This window comes from Cyclopterus lumpus, chromosome 15, assembly GCF_009769545.1.
Source record: "Cyclopterus lumpus isolate fCycLum1 chromosome 15, fCycLum1.pri, whole genome shotgun sequence".
Classification (NCBI taxonomy): domain Eukaryota; kingdom Metazoa; phylum Chordata; class Actinopteri; order Perciformes; family Cyclopteridae; genus Cyclopterus; species Cyclopterus lumpus.
In genome coordinates, this window is record NC_046980.1 from 21925113 (window position 1) to 21946817 (window position 21705).

Sequence of the window (21705 nt, forward strand, 5' to 3'; positions counted from 1 at the left end):
ACAAATTAGCCTCAGAGGGCTTTACAATCGGTACACATACGACATCCCTGACCTTTGACCTCACATCGGGTCAGGAAAAACTCCCCAAAGAAACAGAGAAGAAACTTTCACAGGGAAAAAAGAGAAGAACCCTTCAGGAGAGCAACAGAGGAGGATCCCTCCCCCCGGATGGACAGATGAATAGATGTCATGTGACCAGAATGAACAGTTACAGAGTTACAACTCATTCTATGAACATTACATGAATATGAATAATGAGTAGTAGGCATGGACCACGATCCAGATAACCACGATCCATGTCAGGGTGTTCCTTTTCTTTTTCGTTGCTCAGTACAGCCGCGTAAAAAGGTGACTTTAAACAACTGCAAATCCTCGACTCATACTCTGGTGTAGTAATTGAAGACAATACATTGTTTTTAGTTTTTAGCAGTCCGCCTTTTGTTTTGAAGTATTAACGAACCATCGACAGCTCGCTGAGTGACTGCATGCAGCAGCACTGCAGTAGTCTCATCCTCCAACTCAGCTGACTCCCAAGGCCAATGGGCAACGTTAGCTAAGAACACACGTTTCAATACAAAGACTGGAGTTACCGGGAGTCTTGTTTCTCCTGTTTTGGTAGATGCTAACGGCCTCCCCGCACCTCCAGGCCCTGGGTCAAGCTAACATGCCCTGGACCACTGAGAGCTGATATCAATAATATGGATAATTGTTACGTAGCAACAGAATTTTCAATTGCAAACCCATGTAGGCTACTACCCTTTACTGAAAAAAGCGATCACATTACTGTAACACTTTATAGCAGTGTGTTACTGAACAACACAAAAAGATTTGAAAGTCCCCCATGAACAGTTCAGAGTTATAAATCATACCAACATACACTGTAGATTAGTTCAATTTGGTCGTTTCGTCTGCTTTGGAGTAAATCTAGAGAGTGCACTCTTCCTTTTGGCCTGATATCAGCAAACAGCTCAGGAGGTGATCGACGTCTGGTAACCACCAATTAATGTGGTCGACAAACTTGACAGCATTCAATATGAGACCCTTTGTTTAGGGATGGAGGGACCAGACTCTGCTACTGTTAACTTAAGCATTTTCCAACTGATTAGTGGTCATTATTTCACCTGTTTGGAGATGTTTTACACAGTTACAGCAGTATCAGCGTATTATATTTGACGCTTCAGCTTTGGGCAACAGCTAACTTCTGTATGAGAGTAAGAAAATCCTCATTTTGGCACCTCACTGTCCACCTAGCTGTTGTTCCAGATATAAAAAAACATTTGGTAACACTCCACATCAGTGCTATGTAATAACATGGTAATAGTGGGTTAATAGTGTGATCATAATAAGGTAAGAATGATGTAATGCCATGTGATTACCAAAGAAATAACCAGGTAATTACTTGGTATTAACAATGGGTAACATTAGACTGAAATGTATATAACGGGTTAAAAAAAGGGTCCAAAACAAACGGGTGGTAGATCACAACAAGACGAAATGGTTATATTTTTGGTAACAAGGTAATGCGAACAATAAAACATGTTTACCATCGCACGGTTGGAAATATGGTGACATGATTTGGGTTGAAATGACTCGATAATAATGAGGTATTCTGGAACGATGTTTTCACAATATTACATGCTACTATCAGCGTAACACCTTAAAAATCACCTGATTCTCGGACGTTCAAAAAAAACCGTAATTACCATATTATAATGCTGAGATTTACGTTTAATGCTGCACCGTCAGCCCGGAAACACACTCGCTTCTGTGTAATAACAAAGAAATACACATTTCTAGGCTTGTTCTATTGTTTCTATTTCTCACTACTTTCAACAAAACACATTTGATAATATCGATGCCTTGTTTTACTTTTCAAAACTTTAATCATCAAAATGTCACATTTTTTGTTCTTTCAAATTGGCATTTAATCCAAGTTTGTATGTTTGTTGTTTATTTTAAACCAATAAAATGGCGTGCTCCTCCATAGCAATCACAACTCTATTTAAATGCCCCCCCCCCCCCCCCCCCCCCCCATCTCCTCCTCCTCCTCCTCCTCCTCAGATGTTCCAGCCTGTGGTCTGAATCTCATCACTGGCTCCTTTTCAAAACAGGCTCACAAACATCGTGATTGATTCAGCCCCTATCCTCCAGGATCTCTCAATGCCTGCCTGGGCCGGAGATTAATTTCCTCTTCCTCATCTTAATTTTTACTCATCGCTGCTCCATAAAAAGGCTAAATGTCAAGCATGCCTGACTCCTTCTAGTGACACGTCTACTCCAGCAGATAATTACCATAAGGAAATAGATGCTTTAGTGTGCAGAGGGGAATTTAATTTACTCTGACATCCTCGCAGCATAATGCATTCCTAAAGAAAGAGAGTTTTTCACTTTGCAATTGACTTTTTAGATAAATTGGACTATTTAATGTGATTATCAGTCTTGAACGCCTTTGACTTATTAAGGTGTTGAAACCAATTAAGGGTTACATGCTGCCCGTGCTTCCAAATGTGAAACAGTGAATACTGCTTAAAGATCCATGAAATAAGAACCAGCCAGAGCCTATTGTTCGGTAGTCGAGCGGCTACATTGCCTGATGATGTTTTGAGACTTGCCAGGTAATGACATTAATTACAGCGACATGGCTTTGCTTCAGGTTGTGGATTAACCTGGGGGAGCAGAGGGCTGCGTTGAGTTTGATTTGCAGCCGTGGATTACATGTCGTAAAAACCTTAACGGCAATAGTGATCATATAAAACCGTGAAGCCCTCTGCAGAAATGTGCATCAATTTGCCGCCATATCCACATGAATAATATACAACTGTGTTTTGGAGAAACCGCACGTTAGGAATGGCGATCGGCGACTCAGCCAGCCGCGAGTGTTGATCCCACCTCTGCGGCAACTTCTCTAAAATCTTGACTGAGTGGTTGAACAGCGAGTGAAGCTGCTGCGTCATTGGGACGGGGACGGTATCTCCGGGGACAGTATCGCCGGGGCAACGGTGGACCACAGTCACGATTGGACACCCCCTGCGTTCGCTGATAGCGCGCGGGGGTCACACTTCAGTCCCAGCATTCCCTTCCGTGTGGAGGAGTCGCTCGACCTTGATCCGCAGCGTTGGCTTCGCACCTGCGCCGTGCGTCCCACAACCCCGCAGCCTCTGACCTTTCTCACAGAGAAATGGAGCACCGGCTGTGAGGAAGTCGGCGAACGTTGCTGCAATCCGTAATGCGGCCGTGAAGACACAGCAGGCCTCAGTGCTCCTGCCCAAAGTTCCTCCTTTTGCAACCAACTGCCTGAATGTTGTGCTTCTTAGGAGATAAGGGCAGCCTCCCGCGAAAGGTGACTCAGCAATCCAGCAACACACGGCCTCTCCTGAGATAAGGGTGCTCTGCGGGGCCTGTGGACAGTGGGATACTGGGGGGGGGAGTCACAAGCAGAGAAAACTGTGGAAGACAAATTCACAGAGTATAAACACAATTTACTCTGGGAAAGTAAGTACAAACTATTGCAACTTAATCAGCATCGAGGGGAAGAAAACTCTATAGTATGAGCTTTGAGTGCATCAGTAATTTGAAATTGCAGCAGAGATCCAAACCGCCAGATATAGACAATAATGAGTAATTTTAGAGGTGTAATCCATTATTTATTCAGAATTTCCATCAATATTAATCAACAATTTATATTTATTTTAATGATTTCAGGCAGTACATTGGCACCCATTACTCTGGCTTTAACCACGCGACTGCAAGAGATGGACATTATATATATATATATATATATATATATATATATATATATATATATATATATATATATATATATCTCTCTATCTATATATGTATTTATATATAGATAGATATATCTAGAGAGAGATATATTGAACATGGTTGTATGTCCCTACATGTGCCCTCGATGGACTGGCGGCCTGTCCAGGGTGTCCCCTGCCTTCGCCCTATGTCAGCTGGGATAGGCTCCAGCACCCCCGCGACCCTAATGAGGATAAGCGCTATTGAAAATGGATGGATGGATGTTTGAAGTCCTGGCCTTGTATGTTCATACTATGATACTCCTACCATGGAGGGAGATGAAAGCATAGAGTGGTGACGGTTTACTAATTCACATCCAATGTTGGATCTCGGCTTCAAGTCATCTTCAAGCAGTTTTGAATTTGAGGTGATTTACATTTTGCAGCAAAACTTCTATAAAGTTAAGTGTCACACGGGGCTCATTTGAAACTGAAGGGGGGGGGGGGGGGGGGGGTGGGGGGGGGGGGGGCACAGCCACGGTTTGCACCAGAGGGAACCCCACATTTCAGTCAACATGATGCACTCCTGCGTCTTGGTTTCTGCAGGACACGAGCATCTCAAAACAGAAAGTAGCAAAAGAGTGAAATGTTGACCAAAAAAAAAAAAATAGATATCAAAAATAATAATTATAATAAATACGGAAACAATGAGCCCAGGTTGTGACTAACTGGACACTCGATGATGTGGTGCGAGGGACAGGCCGAATGCTTTGACTCTGAGGGCAAACCATCAGTCAAATGAATGGATGAAACATTATTAAAGAGAAAGAAACTCATTATATTAATTTCATGGACTGCCAGAACAGGTGACAGAAGGGGAGCAGTCCAATATGCAAGTAAGGAGACCCCCCTACCCCCCCACAGTCAGCTTCCTCGGTGAGAATGAAATAAATAAACAATGAATGGTCCACTCTCCTCGCGCGCCTCATCCCATCTCATGCATGGCTGCCAGTAATGGTCTACTGGGTGTCAGCTTTTATTGGCACGGCACAAAGCAAGTGCCAGGGGCTCGGCGGCGCGACTCCCCGGCCTGTGGATAAAAGCGAGCGAGATGCCCCAGCCGAGCTCAGAGACAGAGTCATGTTGGGCTGGAACGAGGAAGTGCAGTGGAGAGGGGAGGGACTCCGGGCGCAGCTCCATGGGGCCGCGGCGGCGCTGCGACCTTCTGCACATGGAGCCGGGGAGAGTTGGAAGAACTTCATACTGCAAACTCAAGGAATAGCAGGTAAAGTGACTTTTTTTTCCCCCCCAGCTCCAACGCTGACCTCCAGGGCTCCGCCGTGACCTCTAAAAGGGGGCACCCGTTTGCCGAGAGAGAGTTCTAGGAAACAATTTGGGCACCTGGCTGGAAAAAAAAAGAAGAGACGGTCCCCTTGTAGTTTCGGTGCAGGTGCACGCGCCGCAGCATCAGATCCCGCGTGCGGCGCGTTGTTTCTCCTGCCGGTGCAGGATTATGTAAACGAATGAACACATCTGAGCACCTTTTTTTAATTATGAGATACAGAAAAAACTATAGTCCCGTGTCATTCGTTACTAAATAGTCATTTAACGGAAGTAGTGGAATGTTCCCCTTTTTCTTTTTTTTCTCTTTTTTCCTGTCTCTTTTTCTTTTGGGAACATATGATTGAATCATTTCACAATCACTTGGATTTATTTAAAAAAAAACATGAATGTAATGTCTAAGATTTCCTACTAATTATCGAGTCATTTGAAGCTGTTTATTCGGTTGTTACACTCCTGATGCAACAGATGTGCGCGCTCAGTAAACTTCAGATGATCGCTTTTGTCTGTCTGAAGTTTGACAAACATGTTACAATACACAGTTTTCAGGGGGAGACTAAAAACAATAACTTTTGATTGAGGCGTAATTTTTGTACGGGGCCAAAAAAAAAAAAAAAATACTTGAGCACTGCAAAAACAGGAAATCACTCCGCTGACTGGAGCGCGCGTGTACATTAATAATCAATATGTCGGATAATTTCTCATCCCGTTAATCTTTGTCTTCAGCTGGTCGAACCACAGTCTCAGTTAGTTGTTAAACGTCTGTGTGAAACACAGATACACTCATGTAGGCAGGGCTAATGGAACTGTTTTACTCTGAGGTGGAAAGTAGTTCATCAACGCCCAGAAAAACAGATGCTAACTGTAATAAAGTGTTTTCCCCTTTTCAACACGCACAACATCATGATTTGGGCTTTTGATCAAATTAGGAATGAATGTGAATATTCATAATTGTATCTTTTAAAGTCAAATGTACAACAACAAGTCAATGAGTTTCCATGAGTTCATTTTTACAAGCTTAAACTTTGATGTAATATATATATATATATATATATATATATATATTATTTTTTTTAGCAAATATGAATGTATTGGAATTTTGCTCTCAAGTCAAAATAAAATTTTCTCTGAGTTTGAAACATTTAAGAGAAGTTAAAATCACACTTAAATGCAAATATCTAACATGAAATAACACTTGAGAAAGGAGGCAGATAAGATACGCTTGATTCAGATGTTGGACCGATTAAAAACTCGGAAAGGAACCCCGGTACCTGCACGCGTAGGACTTTTTCATATCTCAGTTGGAAAGAGAAGTGCTGCAAATCTGTCTGCAGATACATCATCTTTCTTGTCAGTAGATGGAGGAGGAGGAAGGGGGAGCAGAGGAAGGCAGGCAGTTATTAAAATGATTGTATTGTCTGAATAGCAGAGTAGTGAAGTGTGTCGGATGCAAATGAAGGAAACTTCTCTTCAGCGCACCTTTACTCTCCCCTCACCCCCTCAACGGGCTCCAAGAACACATCCGCTAACACTATCTACCCACTCACACCCATACATTTCATGAATTACTGATGAGTCTCCATGTGCATATGAACAAAGGTGACCGTGCGCCACATTGCTTGGCAGTGTGGGATAATCTCTAATCCTAATGGCTCATAAGAAAGCGGCCACAGCTTCATTACTACATACAACCCACGCGCGGCAGTGAAAATGATTAATTCTGATGTTTTCTTTAATCGTCAGTGCGTCTGTTTGTCTGGAGTGGAAACTTCTAGTAGAGTGTGAGAGAGTAGAGAATTATGATTTGTACAGAGTGAGTTCAGTATCAATATGCGATGAAACTGAGTTCATACAGTGACAAAATATTCTATATACATACGTGTTTTATTCCAGCCACAAGTCTAATTGTCAAAAGCAGAAACATGAAAGCGATTTTTAACATGAACCTCCTGGGCCGTGCATCACACTTTTATTTTGTTTTTAAATGTCTAATCAGTCAATTAAAGGTCAACAATTTCAAATTCTGCCATGATGTTGGCTTATAATTAAAACATGTATTTTTGTATTATTTTCAAAACAATTTAAATTCTAACTGACACACTCAAGAAATGTCTTGTTTTTTTGTGACATCTTTTTTTCACCCATTTCTGTACTTGAGTGTTTCCCAGTATTTACTGAGCATTTTAAATGTGTGCGCTCATTTAAACACACACTAGTGTCTAAAGCTTCCTCCTGGGTATCCAAACGTTGCTGGTGTGGTCCTCAGTATCTGTTAACGGTTTCGTTGTTTCTCATCTCCACCCTGCTCCCTGGTGTCGCTTTTGCACCTCACTATGAGCAGATGCCTCTATCTAACCCCCCCCCCCCCCCCCCATCCACCAACACACACACACACACACACACACACACACACACACACACACACACACACACACACAGGAGGAGGACCGAGAATTCTGTCAACCCACAAGCCTCTTCCTGCCTCTCCTTACTTGACATACTCAGATCAAAACTTTTCCAGTCCCTCTGCGCTGTGTCAAAATGATTTTCTGTGACTTCTATTTCACTGGTTGAAAGATTCCACCTGCCCCCAGTTCACAAACACACACACACACACACACATGCACACGCACACACGCACACACGCACACACACGCACACACACACGCACACACACATCCCCCAACAACCACCAGGACACAAGCAATAAGGCGTGAAAATCCTGCTATTTTCATCATTTCCGTTTGATTTGATTAAATAGATGAGAAATAAGTCATGGCTGTTAAGTTGGATGAAAACATTTAAGTTGCACAGTACCTGCTCTTGTCAAAAAAAAGAGTAGGACTTTAAACTTGGAAAATTAAGGCACAGTATCTAAATTGTGACTAAAAACCAAATGGGATACTTTCTTTAAATTGTAAAAATAAAATAAAAACGATAACACGGTAGAACAATTAAAACAGCATGAAAAGAGTATCACAAAATAGCTACTTCCTGAATATTCTTCGTGCACCTTACACATGCCTACGCAAGTGGGTTGTGGCTGAATGTAGGAACTGTCTTTTTTATTTTCTGCCGAAGCCCCCCCCCCCGCCAACACATCCGTGTTTTCCCCTCGCACCATCTGCCCCCAAAAAAAAAAAAAAAAAAAAAAAGGCACACGAGAATATACCCGCCCTCTGCCCCCGACCTCCAAACTCCAGATGCTGAAGAAGGGCGCTGCCGAGGCAAAGCTCAGCCCAGTAACATGCAACACCCCGGTGTTGTGCTGAACAAATCTTCTGCACCAGTGACCTTTGCCCCCCCCCCCCCCCTCACACTTGCATCCTGGGCGTCTGCATGCCACCGAGCTCCTGACTTGACTCCGCAGAATGTTGTGCGTTGCGACAGAGCGGCCCGGTCGCTTCCCACTATTTGTTCCAAATGTGTGGAGCCATCTGTCAGTAAAACAGGAAGGCCTAGGTTCCCCTTCTCCCTTGGGCTTGTTTCGCTATTTTCGGGAGCTTCACTTCTCCCTGAGAGGCTGCTTGGACTGGGCAGCGGCCCCACGGAGGGCTTCTTGAAGTGGCGGAGCTGGGGCTGAGGCTGTCGGGCCCATCTGCTGCAGGCTCGAGGACCATCCATTATTAATGGGGCCACGAGCACTGGTGACTCCTCAGATATTCAGCCCTGGCCGGAGGATTGCTTCTAAAAAAAAAAAGAAGAAAAAAAACAAGACGAAAAACCATGAATAAAGAGAACTTCTCCGTTCTTCGGCCTGCTTTTCTGTCTCTTTTCTTTTTCTCCGCGCCTTCCTGTTGCGTTTTCTCTCCTGACTTCTTGCCCTCCCATCGCTGTCTCTGCCTCGATATCTATCTCCCTGCTCTTCTGTCCCCTTCCCCTCTCTATTACTCTCCCTCTCGGTCCACCCCTCTCTTTGTTTCTGATTGTCGCTCGCATGCGTCTGTGCCCGGGCCGCGGACTCAGCGATGCATGCTCAGTAAATTAGAGAGAACACGGGCGCCGATCAGCTGGGAGCGGCAAACACCCGCATCCCCGTGACCCGGGGGCCAGTTAATTTTCTGCTTAATTTTGCGGCAGTCAGTTTGCATTTTTGGATGATTACGTGGCAGGAAATTAACAATAAATAACAAATGTGGTCTGAAAGCCCGTTCCCAGTGACCCGCCGCTATCAGCCGGAGCCAAGCCACTCTCCGAGCTCAGTCTCTCTGTCAGACTCGTAATGAAAATGTCTGTGATTCTTTGTAATGTAATGTGGGGGACAGCGGTGTGTCTGCCGCGGTGACAAGAGTGATCTCACCGAGGTGACAAAGTCACGCCGAGAAGTACCCCTTTTACTCCACTCTGGCTTTTTATAATGTTGTTTCCTCCGCCTGCACTTGATTAAACTCACACACATCTACATCTCCATCTCTTTCCCATTAGAGTACTTGCACCGCATGGAGACAGAGGAGGCCCAGGAAATGGCCCAGATGGCAGGTAAAAGACTACCCGCTGCATGATTGAGCCGTAGAGGGCAGAAAGTAGATACAATAGGCACAACAAACAGGCCCGGAGGTAATTTTGCGTCTCCTGAATGAGACGCGTCGAGGGACTGCGTGGTGAGTGATGTGCGTTTGCCGGTGTGTGTGTGTGTGTGTGTGTGTGTGTGTGTGTCTCCCCAGGCCGGGACAGCCCCCCCACCAATGACGCATCCGAGGAGGCAGAGGAGCCCATGGCCGTCCCCGAGGACCTGTCAGCCAGCTCCACCAACCAGCAGAACAACAGAGGGGACAAAGGTACGAGGCAACATCTCACCAAACGCACCCACTGCCAACCCCCCCCCCCCCCCCCCCCCCCCCCAGAACATCTCGGACAGTTGTGCAAATTAGGAGCGAAGTAATCCAAGTGCGTGATTGCAGCGTTAAATTGAGGGTATCCGCGAAGCAGCAATCCAAACGAGTCAGTGCCTTTCCCAACAGTAATGTGTTCACTCCCAAAGCATCCAAATCAGTGGGAAACGGTTAAATTAAAATTAATGTCAGTATCAAAAGCGTAACATGTATATTTATAAAAGAAAATGTTTAAATGTTTTTACAACTTCATCCACACATCCAGTGGGACATATTTGCCAAATCCCTTGGAAAAATTCATTTAAAGCTGCAAAGAGCTACATTTAGGTCATTGGCAGAAAAGGTTAAAAAGAAATCCCTTTGATCCATGGCATGTCATTAATAAGCCGAATCTTAAGGAATAGCTAATGTGGCCTTGATTTGAGTTTGTGAACACCCAGCCAGGGAATATCATGGTGAAAATAAGGATGAAGCATGCAAGGGGAGCCGTATATTTATCTCAAGTCTCCAAACATGGGGGGGTTTATGAAAAGAAAAAACAGGGGGGAATCATTATTGGTCATTCAAAGCTAATCAGTTTAATACAACAGCAAGATAAATCACACATATAATTCAGTTTTCATAGCTTAAATAACACAGGTAATGTTTTAAAAGTATTATAATTGTTTTTAATTACAATTATTGTATTTAATACGTTCACTGAATGTCCAAAATGATAGGGAGCGTCACCGCTTTGAAGATGAGGTGTATTTATTGAATCTTCACCAATTACAAAGAAAGGAGATATGGAAGATATAGAAACAAAAAGACTCGGGAAAGTTTGAGATGTGAAATGTGCACAAAGAGGTGCAACTCAGCTCAACTGAAATAGGATGTGCAAGAGTTTCCCAAGAAGAACTTGCCATCAGACAGTTGCAACACTCCTGGAGATAAAGACTTCAGGAAGAGGGCCAAGCTCAGAGAGATCAGTGCATCACGACACCACATAGGTCGCACGCACGCACACACACACACACACACACACGCACGCACACACACACAGCACATCGGAAAGCAGCTGATTTAAATGTCTGAATTTCATCGGTAGAGAAATCGGTAGGGCGCAGCTGGCTGTTCATTCCCTATAAGAGTACGATCACTTTGTGTGTGTGAGTGTGTGTGTGTGTGTGTGTGTGTGTGTTTACGTGTGTCTATATAGGGGCAGAGAGAAAGAAGGGAAGTGCAAGTATCTGGTACATCTATGCATGGCTGCCTCTGTGATAAAAGGCAGAATGAGTTATAATTATCACCCAGGATCATGTGCTGCTCAGTTCTCTGTCGTGAAAAAAGGCAAAAAGCAGGGGGACTATATGTGGGACACGGACCTCAAAGTATCGAAAGCTCAAAACCTCAAAAACCAGGTTGTTTCCTGTTGCAAATAAGCCTTCAGAGCCTGGAATCCTCGCTGTTGCTGCGCATTCACAACGCTGCAAGGTTTCTGTTGCCCATATCATGTGTGTTTAGTAAATGGTCCCAAAAATGCAAACTAAAATGAATGTAGTTGTCCTGTGTTGCTTAAATATATATATATATATATATATATATATATATATATATATATATTTTAATGGAGACATGTTTGGTTAAAGGACAAGGCCGTACGATGACCTTCTCGTCTTTCCAGTGAAATGATTTGTTCTTTCACTTTCGGTGATTCAGAATGTAGCCGCGTTGCTATTTCAGAGACTTGAGACGAAGAGGGAGACTGAGCCGTGTAGTTCCCGAAAACGTGGAGGCGACTTTCTGAGTGAGAGGGGAAAAGCAGGCTGTGTTGGGGCGTAGAGAGTGTTACTGCCGTGGTGTAAAACATGCGGTCCCACTCTTTTGCACACAAGGTTATTTTCAGGCAGTGAGAGCAGCACAAGTCAGTAACAGGAACCTCAAGCAGGCTCCCTGTTTCCACGCTGCAGAACTAACATACTTGCTAAGTGGCTTCAAATCTTCCAATTATTTCTTATTTTTGTAAAAACAAAAATATTTTACAATACAAGTACAATAGCATTTTTAAATATATATATATTAGTAAGTCACTAACTAGTATTTGATTTGTCATTGTTTCATTCTACCCCTTCGTCTGTAACCTGAAGGTTAGATCCACATCATGTTATATTGAGACCCTTTTTGTTTGTCTGACCCTTGCTTCCCAAAACGAGCAAATCAGGATGTGTGACCGTGACAAACAAGATAAAAAAGTAAAAAGCCTTCTTCCTATTCCCAATTCAGTCACAACTTCCCCATATCCATGAGAAGTGGATGGCAGCCCAGCGTTCATGGTTCCCTTCTGGCTGCTTTAGCTGGCTGACAACCTGACGGCCTCAGCAACTGACAACCACAGATAAACATTAGGTTTATTGTTCAAATAATCCTGAAATAAGTGAGAAGGAACAAAATGCCGTATGGAGCCTACAGTATACACCTTTTGTTCATATTGAATTTGCACATTTCCATGTGCAGAGAAATACCTCTCCTGCCAATGCTGAGCAAAAGTTTGATTAAGCCTTTTTATTGGCACATCATTTTACAACTCCCTGTTGACATTAGTGAAGTACTTCAGTTACCCAGAGAAGTGTAGCAACCAGAGGTTATGTGGCTAAAACCATAAATTAAATTAAGAGTGTTGAAGTGGTGTAGCCACTTGTAGCATTTTGCCTTCGAGCTCTGTGATATGTAAATGTCATAAGCCCAATCACTTGCCCTAAAACCAAATCCCTCCTTATGTTAAGTGCTTATCCCTGACTGAGACACGGTAGTGGTTCAAGTGAGAAATTCATTCATTTTAACAGCTCAAATAGTCACAGTTAGCTAAAAGTAATGGATAAACTGCTGTAATAGTTCACGTTAGCTAAAAGTAATGGATAAACTACTGAAATAGTTAACGTTAGCTAAAAGTAATGGATAAACTACTGAAATAGTTAACGTTAGCTAAAAGTAATGGATAAACTGCTGTAATAGTTCACGTTAGCTAAAAATAATGGATAAACTGCTGTAATAGTTCACGTTAGCTAAAAGTAATGGATAAACTGCTGTAATAGTTCACGTTAGCTAAAAGTAATGGATAAATGGAAAAAATAGTTATGTTGTGGATAAAAGGTTAAATAGTTGAAAGTAATGGATAAATAGAGAAATTATGTTAGCTAAAATGCACAAATGGTTAAAATAATCCATGTTAGCTGAGCGCAATGGATACACATTTAAAATAGTTAGCTAACAGTAATGTATAAAATAGGTAACGTTTGAAGAGCTCAAAGTAATGTATCATTTGACACAATAGTTAATGTTGTGCATTAAAGGTTATATAGTTGAGCGCAATGGATAAATAATGAAAAGTAATGGATAAATGGTGGATATATTTAAAAATGATGTCATGGATAGTACTGAAACTCAACATCAGATGTGCACATTAATAGAGTGAAGCCTTTCCTTCCCTATGCGTGCACGGCTGGTGTCTCTCTTATCTCATCTGCTCGGCAACAAGAGTTTGTCCACAGAATTTGACCAGTCGAACAGGTGAGCAGATTGTTGTTGAAAAGTTGCGTAGAGATGGACGATGGGACGATGCTACTTTGATTGGACAAGCGTTCATAAACATCTCATGATCCGACGCTGTTAGTTTGCTAACGTTCTGTACACGTGGGGGATTTACGTGCTCTCGTCGAAAAACAAAACTCCTACAACAGAAAAAAGAAAAAACAACAAACCATGTTTCAGTTACAGGCTGTTTTACAATTCCTTTCCTGTGCTTCCCTTTCTGTCACTTCTCCATAATTCTTGGTATTTCAGTTAGACAGGCCCTCTTTCTGAAGCTTCCCCTTTTCCATGGATTCCTATATTTCATGATTTCCACTTCTTCCTCTTCAGTTGTACAAACAGAGGTAGAAGCATGGGGAAATCAGGCTGCCACCGTGACATGCAAACCACAAGCTGGTGTAGCTGAGGGACTTCAGCACGGAGGGACACTTAACTGCTCTGATCACTTCGGGAACACCAGACATTTAGTAGATATTGTAGTTTGCACTAAACTACAATCTCTGGCCTTCATCAATCATGCGGCATTGACTTTCATTCCCCTGAAAGGCTGCCTCATGTGTGCCTGCGTGTGTACATCGCACTCTCTCGCTCTGATAGACACCGCCGTCGTCCCTAGTTTCACACAGCTTCCTGTGTCTCTGTTTCCTGTTTATCTTGCTGTCATTTGTTTTACCAAAGTGTGATTGTGCTAGATGAGAGTTTCTTCATCACCTCGAACATTAAGCACGCTATATCCACCTGTGTAATGCAGCTATGCTGCTGGGAAATAAATAAGCAGCATAGTCTACGGTTTAGATGAGCAGGCTGATGTCATCTGATGTTTGTTGATTTTTCACAGGCTTTATTCACAAAAGATATCTCAAGTTCTAGGGGAAGCTTTTGCAGTTTTGATGCAGCATCCTGGTAAACATGAACGTGTTGCATGAAGGAGGTTTTTTCCCTTGCAAACCTGTTGTTGCTAGTTATATAATAGTGCAGTTTGCAGTGCCGTTGAACACAGTGTCTGTCCCGACAGATGAACAGAAACACGTCGGCTACAGTAAAGTCTTATTAAAGTTCAGTTTTATGGCTGCCAGCAAAACACAGTTTGAGTTCATCAAATTAGTGTGCATTAAATGAGAAAGTATGTCATTTATTTTTAAAGAAAATAACACAACAATGTGACACATAATGTGATGTCTTATTCAGACAAATAAAGGAGAAGTTTAGGGAAGCATCTCACCAAAATAAAAAGCACATCACGAGGAATAGGTCAATTATTTTACAAAGAAGAACAATAACACGATTAAGAAGGACAATAATAATGACTTAGAAAGCTTAAGCTCAGTCATACTGAACTAAATGATCTCTTGCATGCTTTAGAAATAATCAGTGAGATAAATAATGTTCATGTTACGATAAGCAGCGCTATCTAATCTCATGTCACAGTATCAATATCACACTGATAATTGCCCATCTTTAATATATAACATCATGAAAGAATCATGCTCTTATTCTAAACCGTGGCCCCCCCACCCCCCTTGCCCTCTTTTCCAGCCTGTAACATTAAAGTTGAGGCTCGCAGTGATGAGGAGAATGGGCTGGCCTGTGACATGAATGGCGTGGAGGAGGAAGAGTGCGCGGAAGACTTGCGCGTGATCGATGCCTCGGGGGCCAAGGTGAACGGCTCACAGCCGAGCCTCGAAGCCAAGGCCTACTCCTCGGCCGGCGGTATCCGGCTGCCCAACGGGAAGCTCAAGTGCGATATCTGTGGGATAGTTTGCATTGGCCCCAATGTGTTGATGGTGCACAAGCGAAGCCACACTGGTAAGCCACCTGCACTACTTCTTGCCCTTCCTTTGCACCCATGTTCACTGTCAGTATGAGAGGATGGATGAGGGGTAGAAAGGTGCCTGCTGTGGCTCCCGCACACGTGCAGAGCATTTCTTCAGACTTTGAATGGCATAAATGAAGCTCAGATTCATTGCCTCCTTCTAACACAAGCACCGTGCATGAATAAACTTTAGAGCCTGTTCTTGTGTTTGCGTTCACTCTTATACTCAGTAGTTTGGCTGTATGCATGTAAGCCTTCCTGTCGTGCGTGAAATAAGCTTTGAGCGTATACCATTAGCATTTATTATTGTTCGTCTAAAGGACTCTAAATTACCACATAGCAAGAAACAGTAACTGATCAAATGATTACAGCGATAAAGTAGCAGAGAAGAACTTGGTCCGAAAAAACATGCCGTCGGTTGAGAAACAGGATATATATGCTGCAATTAAATGGAATCTCTATGAAGTGACAATTATCTGGCTATTAAAAGTTTTTTCAAATTTCAAAATTGATATTCTATTGTAATGAAGCCAAACCAGTGGTGGGGAACATTTTTGAAAAAGGCACTTAACTGTCAAGCTTTAGAAACTAATGAAACTCAAAATGGAAGAAAGGAACACTAGACTAATGTAAATGCAAAAGAAAGTACAATAAATGATATAATGAAGTGCCTCCTATTTAAATAGAAAATACTGTGAGTCTTTGCTCCTGAAATGCATTTTTAATGAATTTCCTTTTTTATATATTTTTGCTGCTTCACTGGTGACTCTTATTTTATGGGGGGCCTTTGAGAAAAAAAAGAAAAAAAAGCCACATTAAAACGTTCTCACAGAATGCCACAACACTCGGAGAGGCTGGATATTGGTTTATTCCAGAAGCGCTGATCAGGAAGACTGGCTCTCAACACAAAGTGTTTCCTTCGCTTTATTCAAATGAGGCTGAATTTGCATTGTGATGTGCCGCTCTTATTTTAGAGACGAAGAAGAGGAAAAAATGAGATTTTCAGATCAAATTGACCTAGGCAATGGTGCATTACGGAACTGGCAGGCTGAGTCTGAAAGGCTCTTGTTCGATCAGAGCGCCAGAAGCCGGTGGGGCAGGGGGAGCACGGAGAGAGAGAGGGTGTCACTCTGCTGTGAAACCCTCTCCCAGGCTGCTGGAGCGCTCTCTGCCCCGGAGACGCTCCATCATCCGGCTTGTTCTGGCGCTCGGCACGCTTGTAGTGCAGCGACCCCACATTCCCCCCGCAGCGCGCTTCTTCATCCGCGCATAACAGACAGAGACGTTGTGCTTTTATGGAGGGCTCACACACAGGGAGGTTAGGGAGAGGGGTGCAGTGAAGACGAGCATTCAAAAAAACATACAATACAAACGCATACATAAACGGCAGAAACGCACTAGTTGCGTTTTTTATCTGCCCGTTTACAACTATGTGCATCGGTTGTGCTCTTGCCCTCAGGAGAGCGGCCGTTCCAGTGCAGCCAGTGCGGGGCCTCCTTCACCCAGAAGGGCAACCTGCTGCGTCACATCAAGCTCCATTCAGGGGAGAAACCCTTCAAGTGTCACCTGTGCAGCTACGCCTGCCGCAGGAGGGACGCCCTCACCGGCCATTTACGCACCCACTCGGGTGAGTACGCAAAGGTCACCCACACTGAAAACTTCTGCACTCGTGGTAACTCCTGCTCTGCAGCGCATACCGTGAGAGATTAGTGTAAGGGGAAGTTGACAGGGTGTAGATATGGTGTCACTTTTTTTTGGGCAAAATGCTTTGCAGAAGTATGTGTTAATGAAATATTTGAGTGTAAACAGCACGCGTAAACAGACTGCTCTGAAGAACTCTGCCGAACGGTGAAGGGATGAGCTGCAAAAGGATTATTGTTTCAACTTAAATCTATTTATTTTACTGTCTTCCATATCCGTGAAAGGCGTAAAAACCAACAGTGCGTTAGTCTCTCAGTACTTTCTACGATGTTCATTCTTACCAAAGGAAACGGGGTTACAATGAATATCATTTATTTTCTAAAAACAAGGCTGAGCAATTTCCTAAAAACAGCAGGGCACGTAGCTCAAACTGCAGTAAATAGTGTATTAGTTTGGGACCACGTTTAGCCACGAATTAACACACATTTGGGGCGCGAGTAAGTTTTTAATGCAGCAGGACTTTGGGATTGACTAAACAACAAAAATACCCGAGGGCCATAACCAGACTTTTAGAAATACTGAGGTCATTGTTCCCTTTTTTCAATATTTTATTTTTTCAACTGTTCATTTACAATTTCAATAGATTATATTTCACAACTATTATTATCTAGTTTAAAAGGCCAGGAATACACTTGTGATGGGGAAATAGTCAATCCTTTATTTATTTGTTTTGTTGCCATACTTTTAAAAAATATGTAAACTCTACACAAGACTGCGCTCATAAAAATGAGTAAGTTGCTTCCCAAATTCCCCCCCTGAAAAACCCAGAGGACATGACCTCAGTGACCTCAGTTCATTAGCAGCTACAAAGATCACCTGTCAATCAAACAGCGTGGGCGGTACTGCCAGGTCTTTTCGATGGACCCTCTCTAGGTGGGAGGAGTCTTTGTCTTACCACGGTTCACGCTAAATACACAGTTTGTCTTCTTCCTATTATTCCAGTCAAACTGGAAATGTAAAATCCATCACTTCCTGTATTTTTCCAGGAAAAGAGAAACCAAAAAGGGCAGATTAACTTAACTATAGGTGGAATCTCTATTGTGTCACTAAACCAAAAATAAACAGAAAGGTAATATCAACCATGTGATACAATATAGCACTGTGTTGTTCACTGATCTAATGTTGTTGTCGTCGTTTTTTTTTTTTGTCTCTGCAGTTGGAAAACCCCACAAGTGTGCTTACTGTGGGCGGAGCTACAAGCAGCGGAGCTCTCTCGAGGAGCACAAGGAGCGGTGTCACAACTACCTCCAGTGCATGGGGCTGCAGAACAGCATCTACACAGGTCGGTGCCTCACGAGACGCACACTGCACGTTCCCCCACATCTGATAGCTCACCTTAGCCCGAGTGCAGGACTCGCTATGCATGCTGCAGCAGTGCACCATGAAGCTGTAACTAAACAGGTCAAGTCAAACTACGCTCATTCCCATTTGAATATATCATGCAGAAGTTCTTCAGCTGTTGGAAATGATTGCGGGGATAATTTAGTCTATTTAATTATGTTGTCAGTATAAAGTGCTGTATTTATCCATATATGCCCAGCAGTCATATGTTGAATGAACTGACTGTAAAGATATTTAATGTTCAGGGTGCTCTGCATTGAAGCCTAGAAACACATCTGTACCTCATCTGTGAGCATGACAAATACAATATTTATAGACCAAGTGCCTCACATGTGTCAGAATAGTCCGCTCTGTGAGTAAAACTACCATCAGACCAAGAGAATACCCCCCATGTGTTGTCAGGCGCCAGCTCATCACTTTAAACAGGACACACTCAAGTTACTTTGACTCTGAAATCTACTTTTCTGTCTTGCTTTCCAGTAGTAAAGGAAGAAAGCAGCCAGAATGAGCAGAGGGAAGACTTAAGCCAGACGGGATCTGACAGAGCCTTGGTGCTAGACAGACTAGCTAATAACGTAGCTAGGCGTAAGAGCACTATGCCACAGAGGTTTGTGGGTAAGGGCTGAACTCTGCTTCCTTTGTGCAAATACGATATCGCTGCTTTTGCTGATACATTTGTGTAACTATGAAAGCTGCATAGGTGAAGCTGCAACGGGTTTTGTGTTCATTACTTTTTTCTTTGCAGAATGTATGTATCCAGTGTGACAGAAAGAAAAGTAGATTTTTTTTTTTAGTTCAGCCTTAACAGGAATTGTGCCTTTTTAACTTGTTTAATCAGTGTTAGAAAAAGCCGTTGTTAAAAATAGTGTTTACATGTGTGTAATGATATCACATTGGGATGATGATAGATGATAACAAAAGAGAGAGAACAAACGGAAAATTAGGAGGCTCGGGAAGAAGCTAGTATGGGACTAGAAATACCAATAACAGTGACAAAAGAAAAAAACATAAACAGCGAGTCATTTTCTGACGCAGCTAGAGAGGAGCAGGCTCGGCAATCACGTGATGTAATCCCAGGACGGGGGTGAAAGTTCAAGTGTAACCTCCACGTTGCTCTTGTGTCTCGCTCCCAACCCTCAGGCGACAAACGTCTGTCGGACCTCTCCTACGACGGCGGGGCAGGCGAGCTGATTCAGCCCCACGTCATCGACCAGGCCATCAACAGCGCCATCAGCTACCTTGGGGCCGAGTCGCTCCGGCCTCTGGTCCAGACCTCCCCGGCCTCCTCGTCCGACGTGGGCCTCGGCTCCTTGTACCCCCTGCACAAGGCGGCGCCCGAGGGCCAGGCGGGGATGGGCCGCGGCGCGTCGGCCAATGACAGCGCGGCCGAGAACCTGCTGCTCCTCTCCAACTCCAAGTCGGCCTCCAGCGAGAAGGACGGCTCGCCCAGCCACAGCGGCCAGGACTCCACGGACACCGAGAGCAACAACGAGGATCGTCCCGGCGGGGCGGCGTCCGGCCTCATCTACCTGACCAACCACATCACCTCGGGGGTGAGGAACGGCATGCTCCCCCTGGTGAAGGAGGAGCAGCAGAGGCAGTACGAGGCCATCCGGGCCAGCATCGAGATGGCGTCCGAGGGCTTCAAGGTGGTGACGGCAGACGGGGAGCAGGTGAGGGCGTACCGGTGCGAACACTGCCGCGTTCTCTTCCTGGACCACGTCATGTACACCATTCACATGGGCTGCCATGGCTTCAGAGACCCCTTCGAGTGCAACCTCTGTGGTCACCGGAGTCAAGACCGCTACGAGTTCTCCTCGCACATAACGCGGGGGGAGCATCGCTACTGAGCCACCAGAGAACACACACTTCCACACAGACAAACAGGTGTGCGTGTGGCCAACACGCCACACACACACACACACACACACACACACACACACACACACACACTCTCACACACTCACTCATGCAGACATGCAGCGGAAATAAGTACATAGGAAATACAAGGTGTAAAATACACTGTTGATGTCTGAAAGTTGTGTTTTTTTATACAAAGTATGCATGTTTGTTGAACACATATTCATGTGGAACTATAAATCAAGACTTTTATTTTCCCTTTCAAATGTCATGTTCAAAAGGAAGAGAGGTTCACCTTTTATTAAAATGATGCTCAATGAACACAGCAGAGCTACTGGGCCACAGTCCTACATAGGTTTTTAAATGGTGTATTTGCCAAATGTATAAAATGTCTTTTCTTTTGGAAACCCATGCTGCAACTTTTTTCTTTTTTTCTAGATTGAGATTATAAAAGATTTCCATCCTCACATTTACAAATCTGTTAACTTGTTTTGTTGTTTTCAGGGCAGCAAAACCCATTTCCGTGTAGATAACCCCACACGTCCCTTTCAAAAGTTTCAACCTGTTCTTGTATTTGTAACAACCTACATATTATTTATATCACATTTATAACACACGCCTGTCTGTTTTTGTATTTATTACAGTGATCGATGTTTGTTTGTAGAGTAGTTAATAAAAGCTGCATCTCTTTCTGTCCAACTGTACTAAATGTGTTTGAGGTGAAAACAGGACCGCTGCTGGATTTGAATTTTGAATTTTTTTCAGAAGAACATGTCATCCTGGCCTTTTGTTTTGCACCTGATGGCTAAGAACCGTTTCACTTGCAGAAAGAAAATGAGCCATTTGAGGTTTGAAGGAGCTTTATGCTTGCAAAATATCAATAAAGGATATTTTATATATGCACAAAGAGCGGGCAAGTGTTTTGTGTTACTGTGGATGAGTGAAGTAATAAGGAGGAGGTTGTTTAATGACTGGAGGTCCACACTTGGGATCTTCTCTATACATTCATATGGACGTTTTTATTATTCTACCTGTCAAAATGTCCACGCTAAACTGAAAATCATTCCTGGAGATAATGAAAAGTTTTTACCTTCTTTAAGAAATATGGAGATTTCACTTCTCACTCTCGAACCTTCTGAAATAATTAAGTTTCGATGTCGCTCAAAGATGCTGCTCTCTCCTGCCTGTCAGGGAAGAGCCCAGAAAGAGTGAATGACTGGCATCTGAGATCAAAACACACACAAACACTGAGAGGAGAATAAATAAACACCTCTCCACATACGATGACCATGAGTGCTTTCACAATATTTTCCATTTTTGCACAAAAGAGCTAATTTCCATCAGACATCCATCTTTTCTTCAGTATTGTAGTTATAAACCCTACGCTCACTCATTTATTTATTGATTTGAACTAAAAACAATCCTTCATATGAACTCACCAAGGAGGCCAGACAGAAGGCTGAAACATCCCAGTGGCATTTGTCCACAGAGGAGACCCTCGTGT

General features: G+C 43.4%; 1 protein-coding gene across 5 annotated transcripts; it reads left to right on the plus strand.

Annotated features, from left to right (window-relative positions):
* Positions 1 to 4714: 4714 nt before the first annotated feature.
* On the plus strand, positions 4715 to 21108 carry ikzf1 (IKAROS family zinc finger 1 (Ikaros)). Of its 5 annotated transcripts, none has more exons than XM_034551296.1 (8): positions 4715 to 5031; positions 9513 to 9566; positions 9752 to 9865; positions 15023 to 15292; positions 16759 to 16926; positions 18157 to 18282; positions 18822 to 18956; positions 19482 to 21108. In XM_034551296.1, exons 1-8 carry the CDS (start codon positions 4761 to 4763, stop codon positions 20189 to 20191), a joined length of 1848 nt encoding a protein of 615 aa, XP_034407187.1. In that variant the 5' UTR covers positions 4715 to 4760; the 3' UTR covers positions 20192 to 21108. The 5 variants fall into 5 exon arrangements, with proteins under 5 accessions (XP_034407187.1, XP_034407188.1, XP_034407186.1 ...); XM_034551295.1 differs by having other exon boundaries at positions 4854 to 5031; positions 18825 to 18956; XM_034551297.1 differs by lacking the exon at positions 18822 to 18956 and having other exon boundaries at positions 4853 to 5031.
* Positions 21109 to 21705: the final 597 nt, after the last annotated feature.